This window comes from Rana temporaria, chromosome 1, assembly GCF_905171775.1.
Source record: "Rana temporaria chromosome 1, aRanTem1.1, whole genome shotgun sequence".
NCBI classification, from domain to species: Eukaryota; Metazoa; Chordata; class Amphibia; order Anura; family Ranidae; genus Rana; species Rana temporaria.
In genome coordinates, this window is record NC_053489.1 from 77443314 (window position 1) to 77460155 (window position 16842).

Here is a 16842-nt window from a genome sequence, read left to right on the forward strand (position 1 = left end):
TCCTCTCACCGCTCCAAAGATGCTGCTGACAGCAGATTTTTTTGTCTCCCGCCAGCGCATCGCCTCAGTGTGAAAGCCCTTCGGCTTTCACATTGAGGTAGCTGGGCAGGAGTTTGTCAGGCGGGATAGCAGCGCTATTTTTAGCGATGTACCGCCTGAAAAACTCCTCAATGTGAAAGGGGCCTAAGGGTACTTTCAGACTGGGGTGGTGCCGGCATTAGCGGTAAAGTGATGTTAGTCTTAGCGGGCAGCGCTACCCATTCATTTCAATGGGCAGGGCGTTTTGGGAGCGGTTTATTCCGCACCGCCCCAAAGATACTGCTTGCAGGATTTTTATACCCGTCCTGCAAGCGCAGCACCGCACTGTGAAAGCACTCAGGCTTTTACACTGGGGAGGCATGAGAGGCGCTTTAAATGCCTGAAAAGCGCCTCAGTGTGAAAGTACCCGAAACTTTCGGTGTAGGAAAAGCCCCCAGGAATGTAATTTTCTGTTTCCTACTAATAACATAATTTTTAAGGGATGAAAGTCTGAGTTGAGTTCAGCTTTATTTACTGTCCCAACTCTGAATGTCTAAATTAGGGACCATGTCAACAGACTTTTGCTTGTTCAGAACTTCATCTCTGCCCATGCAAGTCAATGGGAATGCAAAAGCTTTTCAAAGAAGGTTGATGCAGCTTAGAGGCAAGTCAAATGCAGCTTAGATGGAGGTCAACTGCTTTCAAATGTGAACGATCTTATAAGCATCTCATATTGAATTCAAATGCAAGTGCAATGCACCTAAAAACGGGCTACCTTAACTCAGTGTTTCTCAACTCCAGTCCTCAAGGCGCCCCAACAGGTCATGTTTTCAGGATTTCCCTCAGATGAAACAGCCGTGGTAATTACTAAGGCAGTGAAACTGATCAAATCACCTGTGCAAAATAATGGAAAGCCTGAAAATATGACCTGTTGGGGCGCCTTGAAGACTGGAGTTGAGAAACACTGCCTTAACTCATCAACACAAGCCCAAAGCCTGTAGATCCAAGCCCTTATTACAGCATATGGCCATTTTGAATGTCTACCTGCAGTGCCAGGTACACGGAAGTTTTAAAGGATGCGGGGTATATTAAGCACACCTCTAATGCTTGTAAGTAAAGACTTCCTATGCATCATGACAGGCCAAGGAAATGAGACGCATTTTTGGCCAGTGCTAATATAAAGTTTGCTTTTCCTTTTTAAGCTTTCTGCTATAGATTAAAATTGAAGGCATCAGGATTGTTGACATTAAGCTGCTAATTGCTTGCTAATAACAAAATCAAGCATTTTTTAGTCTGCTCTACAACACTGCAGTCCTGCCACGTGTGATAGATTTGCTTTGAATGGGAATGCCCAATGAAATAGTCATGTATAGAGACTCAGTTACCCTGAGACTATAATGAGTATTGTCCACCCCCTAGTGGTAGTCCAGACTTATAGCAACACAAGCTGCAAGCAGTCTTTGTAATTCTGGAAGTGTAGTTAGCTGATAGCATTGAAATTCAGTTGGGGACCCATCTAAATTTATATCCCCCACCACTGGTCCTGATGGTAAAGGCATTTCCCTGGGGGAAGGCAAGGGTTCGGATTGTAGAGTGGTCTTTGATGGAGGTCCTGAAGGAGACATCTTCTTCTAAGTTAGTGTCACATAAGTTCAATGTGCTGTGACCTGTGGATGTCTTAAGGCCATGAAAGGCTCCACACATTTTTATCCTTGAAGAATCCTCATCCAGGCAGTCCATGGGGTCATCAGACTGTAGCCTGGGCCGCTTGGCTTCAGTGTAGTCATGTCCCATCAGGGCAGCGTTGCATTTCTTAGAGATCTCCAGCAATATTTCATCCACCTGATTGCATTCCGGATCGCCGCTCTGCTGGAAAAACTCCTCCAGGTTTCTTTTAACTGGTGGCCTTGTCAGGACACCATCAGAGGAGAGCTTGGAAATGCCTTTAGACCGTTGACTCATCAGCTTCTGCAAATCACAGAACATACTTGTTTTACTACAATAAATATTGTACTAAGATTAGCCCAACTTCATCCAAAAGGTTTTAATTATCCTAAGGCAAGGATGTCCAAACTACGGCCCTCCAGCTGTTGCGGAACTACAAGTCCCATGAGGCAATGAGGAATTGGATCACTCTGACATTCACAGTCATGACAAGGCATGATGGGAATTGTAGTTCCTGAACAACTGGAGGGCCATAGTTTGGAGACAGCTATCCTAAGGTTAAGAGGAATTTTGAATGTTGGCTGTGATACCCAGGGCTGCTTATAAGGCAGTACAGCCAGCCCTCCTGTATACTGGGTCCAGGCCTCATCAGTGCGAATGGGGGCCCTGCTCCTGCCGAGCAGGAGGGCCAGCAATACTGCCTTATTGCTGACACTTGTGACTCCTGTGTAGTGTTGCCACCTTCTATTTTTATTTTCTTCCTTCAGCTGCACTGCAGGGGGATCAGTTCTAGTATCTGCACCCCTTCCCCCTGCTATCTGGGACCCGTGTGCCCCGTGTGCTGCCGGTTTCCCTTCTCTTCTGCTGGCAGCTTCTGAGGGCACACAGGCGGGTAATTTCAGGATAGTGAGTGGAAGGGCTGAATAAAACACACCACCCTGGATGAACACAGTGAGAGATCGGTACTGATCGCTCACTGTGGGTGTGCAGATATTGCCTTTGTCCCGCTATTCACTTAAAGCGGGGGTTCACCCTATTAAAAAAAAAAAAAATTTATTCTAGCATTACATTCGGCATTGTAGCGCGAGCTACAGTATGCCGGTCTTACATTTTTTATCCCCGTACTCACTGTGCTATTGCACATTGAAGATTCCGGGGAATGGGCGTTCCTATGGTGAGAGAAGGTGATTGACGGCCGGCCCTGGCACGTCACGCTTCTCCGGAAATAGCCGAAATAGGCTTGGCTCTTCACGGCGCCTGCGCATAGCCTGTGCGCAGGCGCCGTGAAGAGCCGAGACCTACTCCGGCTGTCTTCGGGGAGCGTGACGTGCCAGAGCCGGCCGTCAATCATCCTCCCTCTCCATAGGCACGCCCATTCCCCGCGGGAGTCGGAAATTTCAATGTGCAATAGCACTGTGAGTACGGGGATAAAAAATGTAAGACCGGCATACTGTAGCTCACGCTACGATGCCGAATGTAATGCTAGAATGATGTTAAGGAGGGTGAACCACCGCTTTAAATGGGTATTGTTCAATGAGGGTTTAATTTCTGCCATGACTGCAAAGCCAAGCATTGCGGGCATCATAGGTGTGCGCATGGGGTGTGCCAGGTGTGCCTGGGCACACCCTAATCACCCATGTGCAGCGTAGATTCCCCTATGCTGCCCGGGCCTGTGTCATTTACCAGCCGCTTCCTTTTCTGAATGAGCACAGTGTGTTTACTAGGCTTCAGTTTGTAAATGAACAAAAAGCTGCCCAGTACAGAACATTTCCCATTCATTCACTGTCCAGTGCAGCTGACGCTGCAGAGAAAGGGGCTGGGGAATCTCTGTCCTCAGCCCCATTCTCTGTCACAAAAGTGAGACATCAGGAGTCTGTTTAGACCCCTGATATTTCACCAAAGCCCCTAGTGGGGCTTCTAAAAGAATTGTAAATAATTGGTGCCCTACTGACACCATCCACTGGCGTGCTGACAGCGTCCACATTTTAATATACCGTATTTTAAAATGTTGTTTACATTTATAAGTGTGTGTATATATATATATACACATGCATGTGTGTTTGGGCTTTAGGGTGCACACCCTAATGCAATCGTCTGTGCACACCAATGGCGGGAGCGTTGCATTTTAGGTTTGATATTTTTGGAGGAGGGGGCCCTGTCAGGTAGGCTGTACGGGGCCCCATGATTTCTATCAGCAGCCCTGGTGATACCACTGGGGGTATTTCCCTCAACATTTATTACATTGACATCAGCACAAGATAGCATGGGAATGGGGGTCACCAATATATAAGGTTACCAGAACTATAGATCTTAGCAACTTTTTATCTCTAATATAATTTGCAATGAATTCCTCTTTACCAAGCAAGTGGCAACCCTACTGTTAAAAGAGGACTGTCTTGTTCTCTGGCTCCAGTCAATGAAACAGGGAGTGATGGAAAATGATCACAGCAATTTAAACCTAACCCCTCCCTACTCTATCCAAAACTAAAACAAAATGCCTTAACATTTAGGCAATATAATCTATAGAATAAAAATAATAAAATATGATGTAAAGGATGAACAGGTTTACTCTCAAGTAATTGTCTACAAGAAATAATACTCGGGCGCCCTCTGTAGGCAGAGCCGGAAATTGCAGGTAATGGTCCACTACTTACATCAAGTACAGAGGCCAAGTGATTCGCCTGATCTGCAAGTTCTTTGAGCTGAACGTTTTTCTCTTTAAGTGAATCGATCTCCTCTTGTTTCTCATTCAGTGACACATGCAGCTACAATGGAAAGAAGCAATTAGTGAGCGATGTTATCTGATTGCATGACATATAAAGAACAATCTGATCCACATGGGACATACCTGATTGTTCTGCACCAAGGCATCCCCCAGAGCTTTGTGATTGTGATCTGCCATATCCCTCCAGTACTGCTCTGTGCAGGGGAGGGACTGCACGTTGATGGGCATGAGCTGGCATGACTGAGAGTGAATAGTAGGTGCCAGGCACTGGTCAAACACCTCACAGGGGGGCAGCTGGAAGTCTCCACTGTCCAATCCAGTCTGCATATGGGAGGACTGATCTGCAAAGAAATGACAATATTCGGTCATAATGCAGAGGATAGATAGAGAGAAACAGGGATATGGGAAGAGATTAGAGGGATAGATGGATAGATAGATAGATAGATAGATAGATAGATAGATAGATAGATAGATAGATAGATAGATAGATAGATAGATAGATAGATAGATAGATAGATAGATAGATAGAAGGACTGTATAAAGCTGGCAATAATTTATACAATTTTCTTATTCAATTTCCTTTAGATGTACCTTCAACCATGTAAGGCCTGCCTGATTACATACAGAAAATTCTATAATGTATGGCCAGCCTAAAAAGCTCAGGTACTAGTATAGGATAGATAGATAGATAGATAGATAGATAGATAGATAGATAGATAGATAGATAGATAGATAGATAGATAGATAGATAGATAGATAAATAGATAGAGAAAGAGAGAGAGAGAGAGAAACAAGTGATGTATAGAAAAAGAAAATACACCGAAAAATATAAATGATCAAACACCAATTTCACAGCATAAGTCGAAATATAAGATGGATACATACATAGAATAAAAAGGCGCAGATATTACTTTCAAAGCATTGGTATTAAATTAAAATAGATAGATCGATGATAGATATAAGTAACTAGATTAGTGGATAAAATAGATAGATAGATAGATAGATAGATAGATAGATAGATAGATAGATAGATAGACAGACAGACAGACAGACAGACAGACAGACAGACAGACAGACAGATAGATAGATAGATAGATAGATAGATAGATAGATAGATAGATAGATAGATAGATCTTTAAATATCACTTTGGAAATGTAAGTATTCATATAAATATATAGATAGATCTCATACAAAGATTTATAGAAAAGCAAAAATAATAATAACAATTGCCTAATAATTACAAGTTCTAAATTATGTTTATATATTTTGCCACATTTGTATTAAAAAAAAACAAAAAAAAAAACTTTGCTTCGGTTTAAAAGAAAACGAAGGGGAAAGGACTAGTATACAATGAAGTATATACTGTCAATGGAGAAAATACTAGAATACAATAAAGTATATACTGTAGTACATGGGAGAAAATACTAGAATACAATGAAGTATATACTGTAGTAGAAGGGAGAAAATACTAGAATACAATGAAGTATATACTGTAGTAGAATGGAGAAAATACTAGTATACAATGAAGTATATACTGTAGTAGAAGGGTGAAAATACTAGTATACAATGAAGTATATACTGTAGTATAAGGGAGAAAATACTAGAATACAATGAAGTATATACTGTAGTAGATGGGAGAAAATACTAGAATACAATGAAGTATATACTGTAGTACATGGGAGAAAATACTAGAATACAATGAAGTATATACTGTAGTAGATGGGAGAAAATACTAGTATACAATGAAGTATATACTGTAGTACATGGGAGAAAATACTAGAATACAATGAAGTATACACTGTAGTACATGGGAGAAAATACTAGAATACAATGAAGTATATACTGTAGTAGAAGGGAGAAAATACTAGTATACAATGAAGTATATACTGTAGTAGATGGGAGAAAATACTAGAATACAATGAAGTATATACTGTAGTAGATGGGAGAAAATACTAGTATACAATGAAGTATATACTGTAGTACAAGGGAGAAAATACTAGAATACAATGCACATAATACAGATCCAGTAGATCTATTTCCCGGTAAAGGAAGGTTCTCCATGTACTAGTCTGTATATGACAGTTATGTCCCCAGCCTGTTATACAGGAGAGGGCACGCTGCGCCTTGTAGTCCTCCAATCCCTCCAGAGCCTGCACTACATACAGATCAGACACTCACCTGCGATGAAGTTGTCCACAGCATCCCTGAAGTCCTGCAGGTCGAAGTCAGGTGTCCCTGGCATGCAGTGCGCCTGTAACAGACAAGGACAGGTGAGAAGACAGGTAAGATGAAGGTAGGTAGTAAGGTGAATGTAGGTGACCCCCCTTACCTGCTGCTCATAGCCATAGCAGGCTGGGAAGGGGAAGTGGCATGCGTGCACTGCCATGGCCATGCTGCAGAGATCGGTGTGCAGTGTGGATGGAGCAGGGTGCAGTCACTATAGTACAGGTGGAGATCCCAGCAGCAGCAGCAGCAGGTGTATAGGAGGAAGAACCAGCCTGGGCTGCCCCTATACATCCTATGCTTGCAGGTGATTGGAGGCAGTTGGGCCAATCAGCGGCCTTCTTAAAGCCACATTCCTCAGAGTTCAGTGACAGATTAACCCAGGCTGACTGCAGAGCCTGGGGGCCAAACGGAGTGTCTGCTAGAAGGGGGGGGGGGGGGTGCATGTAGACAATGTGAGATTAGGGACCCTCCCATTAATTGTACTGATACATGCTGTACAAAGAACTGATCACCAAGAGCCTATTCAGGACAGCCATTGTCCCTCTATTAGCAGGATTACCTACACTTTACACCTCTGCCCAGCCATCCTAACCATTATAAATAAATAGTTACATTGGGATCATTCTAACTAGTTTATTGTAGGTGAGTTCTTAGAGCAGTTATAGGCCCTGCCCTCTCCAGATGATGGGGCACTACAAGTGTCAGCATGCCCTGCCAGCAGCTTGGGGGGTGATGACTAAATACAGGTGCTGAGATGACACGTGTCCAGTTATTTTCCTGGAATAATGACATTATGGGGCTGATTTACTAAAGAGGCTGTTGAGTTTGTAAAGGGAATGTTAATGAATGATGGGAAGAGGTGATGTGAACACTCAGTTATGTGGGAGGATATAAAGGAAAATGATCAGCACATGATTGGGTGTCAACCATGAAAACAGTTTCGCCTTTTTACTATCCTTCACTTTTCTGGGAAAATTGGCTCTTCTTTTCATTTGATAAATCATCCCTAATGAACATTTACAAGAGAACCAGAGCTTTTTTTCTCAGAAAATAGGTGCAGGAACTCAACCACGACCCATTCAGATTTCACAAACAGTAGAAGGGTCTTAAAGGGGCATTAAATACTAGACTTGCATTACATACAGAGTGCAGAGTTCAGGGGGTTACAAATCTGTCACTTGTAAACACAGAAACCAGACTTCTGATTGTGGTGAGCAGGCACCAAAAGGGTCTGAGCCAGAGGTGGTGGAACTGAGTTCCCCCAAGTTCCCCCTGAAAAAAAGCCCTGAAGAGAACCAATCTACCCACAGCTGGCATTGCAGGTTTGGATTGATGGTGGAGACATTAGTCACCTACTTGTTTCTGCAGCCAATATCCCAGATCCATATTTAATAGGATTAAACGTTTTAATAAATAAACATCTAAAATGGTAAATGCTTCATTGTACTGCATGTGATCCTGTTATTACAACCGCTAGTGCTGAAGCTGACCATACACTGAACTGTACAGGCTGATTGTACAATCGCCTTTAGATCTACCAACAACTATGTCATTTAATGGGCATGCTCAGAATCACGTCGCATATATTCCCTAAGATACAACGGCTCAATGCCTACAACGTGAACGTAACCTACCCCCAGCCCCATTCACGTACGACTTACGTAAACGACGTAAAATACGGCGGCTGTTCCCTGGTCCATACCCTAACATGACTTACCCCTGCTTTATGTGGAATAACTTTACGCCGGACGTACGCCGTAGATTACTGCGACGGGCGTAAGTACGTTCGTGAATCGGCGTATCTTGCTCATTTACATATTCGACGCGTAAATCAATGGAAGAGCCCCTTGCGGCCAGCGTAAATATGCGCCCAAGATACGACTGCGTAGGAGACTTACGTCGGTCGGATCAAGTCAAAATTCAGGCGTATCTTGTATTGAGAATTAGGCCTCGTATACACGTCCGAGGAACTCGACGTGCCAAACACATTGAGTTCCTCATCGAGTTCTGTGTTGAAGCCGCCGAGGATCTCGGCGAGCCAACTTTACTCATTGAACAACGAGGAAATAGAGAACATGTTCTCTATTTGGCCCTACGAGTTCCTCGTCGGCTTCCTCGGTGAAAAGTGTACAAACGGCCGGGTTTCTCGGCAGAATCCAGCTCCGATCGAGTTTCTGGCTGAATTCTGCCGAGAAACTCGGTCGCGTGTACGGGGCCTGAGGCGCACAGATACGACGGCGCATCCGAGAACTTACGCGGCGTATCAGAGGATACGTGGGCGTAAGTCCTACGTGAATCTGGGCCATCATAAATAATGAAGTTTTGGGTAAAGCAGGTGATGGATTCTCTTCCTTTTAGAAAGTTCATGTCCATATCTCAGTAAGTGACAGTTAGTAGCAATGTGTATAAACTGTCACATATAGCACTGCCCTGTCTAGGAGTGGACTTGGCACTGAGCTTGGAATATAACTGAATTCTCACCCTAATCCAACTCCAAACATACTGGAAGTGGCACTGCATTATGCAACCCCATGGCAGGAGTGCCAAGGTCTATATATAGAGAAGGACAGTGGCTACATGTTGGGAGAGGGCAGCAGATAATGGCAAGGATTGCAAAACCCACACAACAGCTGCCAAGCCTATTTCGGGCCAGTCATTGTGCTTGGAGCAGATCACTGGCACTCGCTAACATTGCCAGTTGTATATATACTGTTACACACAATCAACGTTTACACTAACATGGGGCAGGGCAAGCTGTGTGTTTGCTGTGCATTGGATGACAGATCACATTTTTGCTTAAAAGGAACTTGTCCTGAAACAAGGTGCCTGTGTGAAAAGCCTCAGACAGAAGCTGCTTCCCTGTCTTCCAGGCACTATAACTGGTGAATCTGTAGAAGTCCTGGCCTGGGAGTCAGAATATGACATGGGTATCCTGCTATAAGAATGATTCCTATTTAGAAAATGTGTGAATAATCGTTTTTAAAGGGCTAATAAGTAAAAGGACCGCTGTTGTTTTAGAGCCCATTCACACCTAGGCGTTTTGTCGCCTGTAGCGCGACGCTCACAAACGCCAGAGGGACCAAAATACATTAAAGTCTATGGGGATGGTTCACATCTGAACGCTGATGCGCCTGACGCCCATCGCCTGTAGCCAAAAAAAGTTCCTGACCCTTTTTTGTCGCGCGTATGGGGCGGTTTGGGCGTATTTGAGCGTTTCCATTTCCCATAGAAAGTAATGGAAACGCTCGATTCAAGCGACTTGTGCGACAACGGGCGTTTGCTACGGGCGTTTCGTCGCTTTAATCAATAGAACTTGTCGCCCATGCAGAAGATTAAAAAAATCTACCAACATAGCAACAAGTGATGAAAAGATGATAGTTTTTCCTATTGGCTAAAATAAAAAACGTCAAAGTACAAAAACGTCGGACAACACTGTATGCAAACGTGCAAATAAGCATGAATACGCGCGACAAAACACCGGAAAAAAACGCAGAAAAAAACGCCGAACGACCGACGCTCAGGTGTGAATGCAGCCTTTAAAGGGTCGATAAATTAAAGAATCACTGCAGAGAAAAAGGTGAAAATTCGGAATAAAATATGTATATCAAAGCACCAAGTCCTGTCCAGAAATAACTGACATTTATAAAACTTGGATATGCGATCCTTTGTTCTCATGACAACAAAATGACAGTTGGTGGATTCTACCAATGGGGTCAGTATGGGATGTCAACTGTGTGTTGCATTAAACTGTCCTCATGTTAAGTCTATTCTACTCTGATAACACACAGGACCTTACAAGGTTATCCATGTCTTTACATAAAGCAGCCTATATAATCTGTCATCAGAATTGGTTTCATTGTATAGGAAAAGAAAGGCTCATGATGTGTATAACCCTAGAGAACCTGGATTTCTGGATTTACCACTATACAACTGTCAGGTCTGATTTACTAAAACTGGACATAGCAAAATCTGGTGCAGCTGTGCATGGTAGCCAATCAGCTTTTAGCTTCAGTTTGCTCAATTAAGCTTTGACAATAAAATCTGGAAGATGATTGGTTTATATGCAGAGCTGCACCAGATTTTGCACTGTCCAGTGTTAGTAAACCAACCCCTGTACAATGTATAATTGGTTGCTGTTGGCTAGTTCTCCATTCCCTTGCCTGGTGGGTGGGAATGCATTAAGGTAAATAGGATTAGGGCAATGCAGTTATTACACTTGTCTGACCAGGGAATAACGAATAATAGTTTCTGTGGTAACCCAGTATTGTTTCCACAACACATCCACATAGATTGCCCTGGATACAGAATACTGTGCTTTACACCTGTGTGCACAGGCATCGCATACTGCAGCCTGTACAGCCCATTGCACTATACAGAATGATTGAACATGCATTTTAGTTGTCATTGATACAATGCCAAGAATGCCTAATTATTATGGGTTACTATATTATGCACAGGTAATGTGGAAGCCTCTAGGGTTGGGATTATGTGGGCAACGAAAAGAATATATATTCAAAAAATTATAAAAATATATTTTAATACATATACGTAGAAAAATTACAAAAATTACATGAAATTTTTGTAATTTTTCTACGTATATGTATTAAAATATATTTTTATAATTTTTTGAATATATATTCTTTTCGTTGCCCACATAATCCCAACCCTAGAGGCTTCCACATTACCAAGTTTAAAGGGATGATGGCAACTACATGGTCAATTGTATAGGCTGGTTTATTTACTATATTATGCACATTGCTCTAGACTAAAACTAGGGGCTGGTTTAGGAAAGCTGGATCTAATATGGGGATGTTGCCCATAGCAACCAATAAAGTTGTATCTTTTAGTCTCTGGAGATAGGTAACATGGGAATAGAATGGTTGTTGTCAGCAGCAGCCCTGGTTTTTGTATGTCTCTCTCTGGCAACATGAAGATATTGTCCATAGCAACCATTCAGGCTGTACCTTTTAGTATCTATGAAAGGAAAACAATGGCTTCTGTAAGGTAGAGTCTTTGTTTCCCTGTAGCAGTCTTTCCCTTGATTTCCATATACCAATAAAACCTTGGTTTGAGAGTAACTTGGTTTGAGAGCGTTTTGCAAGACAAGCAACAATTTTTAATACATTTTGACTTGATATACAAGCAATGACTTGATATAAGAGTAGCGTCATGTCACAACTGAATATAAAAGAGAAGAGAGGAGCCTCTAAGTGTAGCAATATGGTTACATTAAGGCTGCATTAGCGGCGTTTTGTACCGCGATTTGCGGCGACAAAACGCCGCGATTGTGAATGCAGCCTTCACCCCCTCTATGAAGATGGTTCACATCTCCTACGGCGTTCGGCGTGGAGATGTGAACCATCTCCATAGAGGTGCATGTTAAATCATCCGTCTGGCGTCTCGGGGCTGCAGCGGCGTCGCACTACAGGCGTATATACGCCTAGGTGTGAACGGGGGCTTAATGAAGGTACAACATTTAGCAACATAATGCTACACTTAGAGGTGCCTCTTCTCTTTTATACTCTGTAGCTCCTGCTTAATTTTGCTTCTAATCTCTTTGTGGAGGCTTCCATTTGTGGATGGACCTTTTATGGTTGCACAACCTATCACATTGCCATAATCTTTTTATATGGACTATAAACCGAAGGACCTATGAATAATTGACTGTGGAACGAATCATTTGAGTTTCCATTATTTGCTATGGGGAAATTTGCTTTGATATACAAGTGCTTTGGATTACAAGCATGTTTCTGGAACTAATTATGCTCGCAATCCATAGTTTTACTGTATTAGATATTGATATTGATGATAGTTAAATTTTTTATATTTTCCACCATATTTAGGGGAATATTTATAAAGCAGTGAATGTGACGTTTATCAAATACAGTATTCATTGGGGGTGAATCAATCACTGTCATTTAAAACATATGCACCAGGAAGGTTTGGTGAATGTCAGACTCTCTGCTTTTTATATTCACCAGTTGCCAATACAGTTTTGTGTCATTGACAAAAATCACTTTGCAAATTGACTAGATACATAAAGTATATTGCTGCCAATATCTTCTGTCTGTATCCACTATGATAGGTAAGTAAATCTGGGCTGCTTGCTATGGGTCACTGCACTTTGCACATTGCCTTATTAACAAAATATTTATCACATTTAAAGTGTACCTGTCACCCATAAAATGCAAAGAGCAATTTTGCTGAAATTCAAGATAAAGTTGCTTATTAATTCTCCATAGACCAATGACATAATTTACATTAGGATGACTATTGTCTGCCTGTATCCAAGTAAGGAAATCTGCACTGCTTGCTGGGGGTCACTGCACTTTGCACATTGCCTTTCACAAAACATAGTAAAAGTAAAATATAGACATAAACTCATATAAAGCAATGCAATGAGCACAAATATATTTTTATACATTTGCACAAGGCTTTACTCTACTTCATACATTAGGCTGGATGCACAAGGGTGATTTTTGCAACCGTACTACTAAAATCATCTGACAGAGGTAACAATGGAGTGTAGGAACAATTTGCTCACATATGTGCAGCAGGAGAATGTGCGCAAAATTGTGCAGAAAATGCATGTCCTTGTAGATATGCTGCAGTGACAATCATTTGTAATGGCACTCCCATAGCATCTTGCATTAGGGCCCTTTCACACGGGCGGAGGAACGGTCCGTTTTTTACAAGTCCGTTTACGGACTCACAATGCATCCCTATGGGATTGTAGACGTTAGCGGATGAGCATCCGCTAACGTCCGTAAAGATCCGCCTCCGCAAAGATCCGCTTTTTCAGACGGAAGAAAACACCATTTTTCTTCCGTCTGGTGGAACGGATCGGATGAATACGGACACACGGTCCGTATTCATCCGATTCCCCATAGGGGAGAGCGGAGGAGAGACAGGGCGGTCTCTGCACAGTGTGCGGGGACTGCCCTGTCCGCTGACGGCTCAGCGGGGATTTACGGATGATCCCCGCTGAGCAGACAGACACACGGGGCGGATCAATACGGATCCGCTCCGTGTGAAAGAGCCCTTAGGTATGCCTAAGGGCCCATTCACACAAGCAGTTAGAAGCTGATTGGCTACCATGCACAGCTGCGCCACATTTTGCACTCTCCAGTTTTAGTAAATCAACCCCAATGTGTCTAGATGTGCACAGTGTATAATTACCTGAATTAAACACTATAGTAATCAATGAGCCCATAGACATGGCTGCAAAAAAAAAAGTAGAACACGGTTGCATTCAGGGCCAACTCAAATCTGCAGACTTTACACGCGTACGCACAAAAATGCGTGTAAACGTTCATGAACATATGCATTTGTAGTCATTAAAGTGGAGGTTCACCCGAAAAGTTATTTATTAACATTAGATTGATGCTCATTTTGTCTAGGGGAATCGGCTATTTTTTTTAAAATCGAAGCAGTACTTACCGTTTTAGAGAGCGATCTTCTCCGCCGCTTCCTGGTATGGACTGGGCGTTCCTATTTGATTGACAGGCTTCCGACAGGGTTCCGACGGTCGCATACAGCGCGTCACGATTTTCCGAAAGTAGCCGAACGTCGGTGCGCAGGCGCCGTATAGAGCCGCACCGACATTCGGCTTCTTCCGGCTACTCGTAAAACGATGTATGCGACCTTCGGAAGCCTGTCGGAAGACTGTCAATCAAATAGGAACGCCCAGTCCCGAAGACCATACCCGGAAGCGGCGGAGAAGATCGCTCTCTAAAACGGTAAGTACTACTTCAATTTAAAAAAACTACCCGATTCCCCTTGACAAAATGAGCATCAATCTAATGTTAAAAAAAAAAATTCGGGTGAACTCCCGCTTTAATTGCAATGAAAAAAGACCAGTATGAGTCTACCCTGGATATTCTGCTAGTTCTGCCAGCAAGAATCTAATTTCCATGGACACAACACGCGTCTGCCCATGTGAATGAGCCCTAAAATGCATGAAAACTAAGCACCATGGGGGGGGGGGGGTATCCAAACTGGAGAAGACAGAATCTGGAGCAGCTGTGCATTGCAACCAATCAGCTTCTATCTTCAGCTTCATATGTGTGCTAGCAAGCTCTACTACATGCAACTATGTGTGTAGCATTTTTTTTAGTGATTGCAGTAGCACAGTTGGAATAAGGCTGGCCATACATTATACAATTTTCTTAAAATGTTCTGTACATTTTTCTTTAGATTTATCTTCACCTGTGTAGTGCAGGGGCCTGCCTAATTGGATACAATTGAAGGTGTTGTTTAGTTTTGACCTTATATTATATGCTTTTTGGTAAATCTAAAGGGAAATTGTACAAGACAATTGAACATGTATGGCCAGCCTTATATATACAAAAAACGTCACTTTTGTACAATTATGACATTTTCCACATGGCACATAGGACAGAAATGTACCACATTAATACGCAAAAATAATGGTATCGGGTCATTACTGTAAACCCCACTATTTACACAGTTTAGTCAACTTCAAAGGCTTATTTAACGTTAATGAGAGGTGTTAATTGTGGTGACCTATCAGACACTTCAATGAACAAGGCTTGTGTCCAGTCATTGGATACATCAAAGTCAGGTTCTCTTTGAAGTTCATTGTGTTACCTGCTGCTCGAGCGCGCCCCTAGTGGCGTCCTGTTGTATGACAGCGTTACAATCAGCCAGGTCCTGCCAGTCAATGGTGGAGAGAGCTGCAGGGCAAAGAGAAGGAGGGCAAGTTACAGACTGAGCATCTGACACTTCAGGTTTAGGACACTATTGCAGTGACATCTCTATCGCTGTATAAAATAATATGCAAGTACCTGCATCTACTGAGCTGGGAGACTGATCCACATAGATAGTCACAGGACCAGAGGACTCAGCAAAAATCCGCTTTACCACCTGTGTACAGGGAGTGACAGTTAGTTAATGAACCTGAATGATGCAGATGAGTAATAATGATCATAAATAGAGGATATCAACCTACCTTCCTCTCTGGCTTTTTATTCGGCCGGTTGGATAGATTCAGCACCCTGTTAGGACACAACCTGTCAAACGCCTTCCTTTTGTTCTGCATGCTTGCAGGAAGATTACAGGAATATTGCAGAAGGGTTGCAGGTATTTTGCAGAGATATTGCAGAAAAAAATGCAGGAGTATTGCAGGAAGATTAAAGGAATATTGCAGGGAAATTGCAGGAAGATTGCAGGAATATTTCAGGAATATTGCAGGAAAAAAAGCAGGAGTATTGCAGGAATATTGCAGGAAGATTGCAGGAAGATTGCAGGAATTTTTCAGGGATATTGCAGGAATTTTTCAAGAAGATTGCAGAGATATTGCAGGAAGATTGCAGGAATATTGCAGAGATATTGCAGGAAGATTGCAGGAATATTGCAGAGATATTGCAGGAATATTTCAGGAAGATTGCAGAGATATTGCAGGAATTTTCCAGGGATATTGCAGGAAGATTGCAGGAATATTTCAGGAATATTGCAGAGATATTGCAGGAATATTTCAGGAAGATTGCAGAGATATTACAGGAAGATTGCAGGAAGATTGCAGGAATATTGCAGGAAGATTGCAGAGAGTGATATAGGAGCTGAGCAGTATAGGAGCTGAGCAGTATAGGAGCTGAGCTGGGATTATAGAGCAAACTGTCAGAAAACTTCAGTTCTAAAGATAAATAGGAACTTGTGACAGGCAGGCAGCTGTGCTCCAATCACAGGCGGCGGTTGGTGCCGGTCTCCAGGGGAAAGCGTCCCTAGCAGCGGCAGGCAGGACTCAGAAGAGGAGCCCGCCAGTGCCCGGGCTGGAGGGCGCACAAAGCGGACACAATGGGAGACTGCTAACATCTCATTACAGGTGTCAGGGATTACCAGTGACACCAGATTATTACAACCCCCCACCACCAGAGGGGACACTTCACACTCCTAGATAAACATCACTAACTGTACATTCAGGATTTGTTGTGTCACCTTTTGTCATTTGATGGCTGCTGATAAGAGGACATTGAGCGGCAAGGAAAGAGAATGAAGCGCTCATTGCAGCACCTACCGATCTACCTACCTGTACAAGTCACTGGATGACGGGTGGTGGTGGGGGGGGGGGGGTATAGGGCTCTATAAGAGGGGGTGTCATCGCTTCATTTCATTAAAGAGAAAATTGATGTGGCGCTTTGCTTATAATGTGTGATTAGGATAAAAAAAAAAGCAAAAAGTGTCTCAA

At 42.8% G+C, this 16842-nt stretch overlaps 1 protein-coding gene across 2 annotated transcripts; it reads right to left on the reverse strand.

Annotated features, from left to right (window-relative positions):
• Positions 1 to 940: 940 nt before the first annotated feature.
• On the reverse strand, positions 941 to 16254 carry MCIDAS (multiciliate differentiation and DNA synthesis associated cell cycle protein). Of its 2 annotated transcripts, XM_040335812.1 has the most exons (7): positions 15607 to 16254; positions 15443 to 15521; positions 15246 to 15331; positions 6588 to 6660; positions 4532 to 4749; positions 4338 to 4448; positions 941 to 1986 (listed from the first exon to the last, which is right to left on the reverse strand). In XM_040335812.1, the coding sequence occupies exons 1-7, from the start codon at positions 15694 to 15696 to the stop codon at positions 1519 to 1521; spliced, it is 1125 nt and encodes a 374-aa protein (XP_040191746.1). In that variant the 5' UTR covers positions 15697 to 16254; the 3' UTR covers positions 941 to 1518. The 2 variants fall into 2 exon arrangements, with proteins under 2 accessions (XP_040191746.1, XP_040191747.1); XM_040335813.1 differs by lacking the exons at positions 15246 to 15331; positions 15443 to 15521; positions 15607 to 16254 and adding an exon at positions 6739 to 6865.
• Between the last annotated feature and the right edge of the window lie 588 nt (positions 16255 to 16842).

Excerpts from the sequence above, each read along its gene's own strand:
- MCIDAS (XM_040335812.1), bottom strand. The coding sequence starts at position 15,696 with ATGCAGAACAAAAGGAAGGCGTTTGACAGGTTGTGTCCTAACAGGGTG. Across the intron at positions 15,522-15,606 it reads ATAAAAAGCCAGAGAGGAAG|GTGGTAAAGCGGATTTTTGC; the intron begins GTAGGTTGATAT and ends CCCTGTACACAG. Across the intron at positions 4,750-6,587 it reads TGTGGACAACTTCATCGCAG|ATCAGTCCTCCCATATGCAG; the intron begins GTGAGTGTCTGA and ends ATTTCTTTGCAG.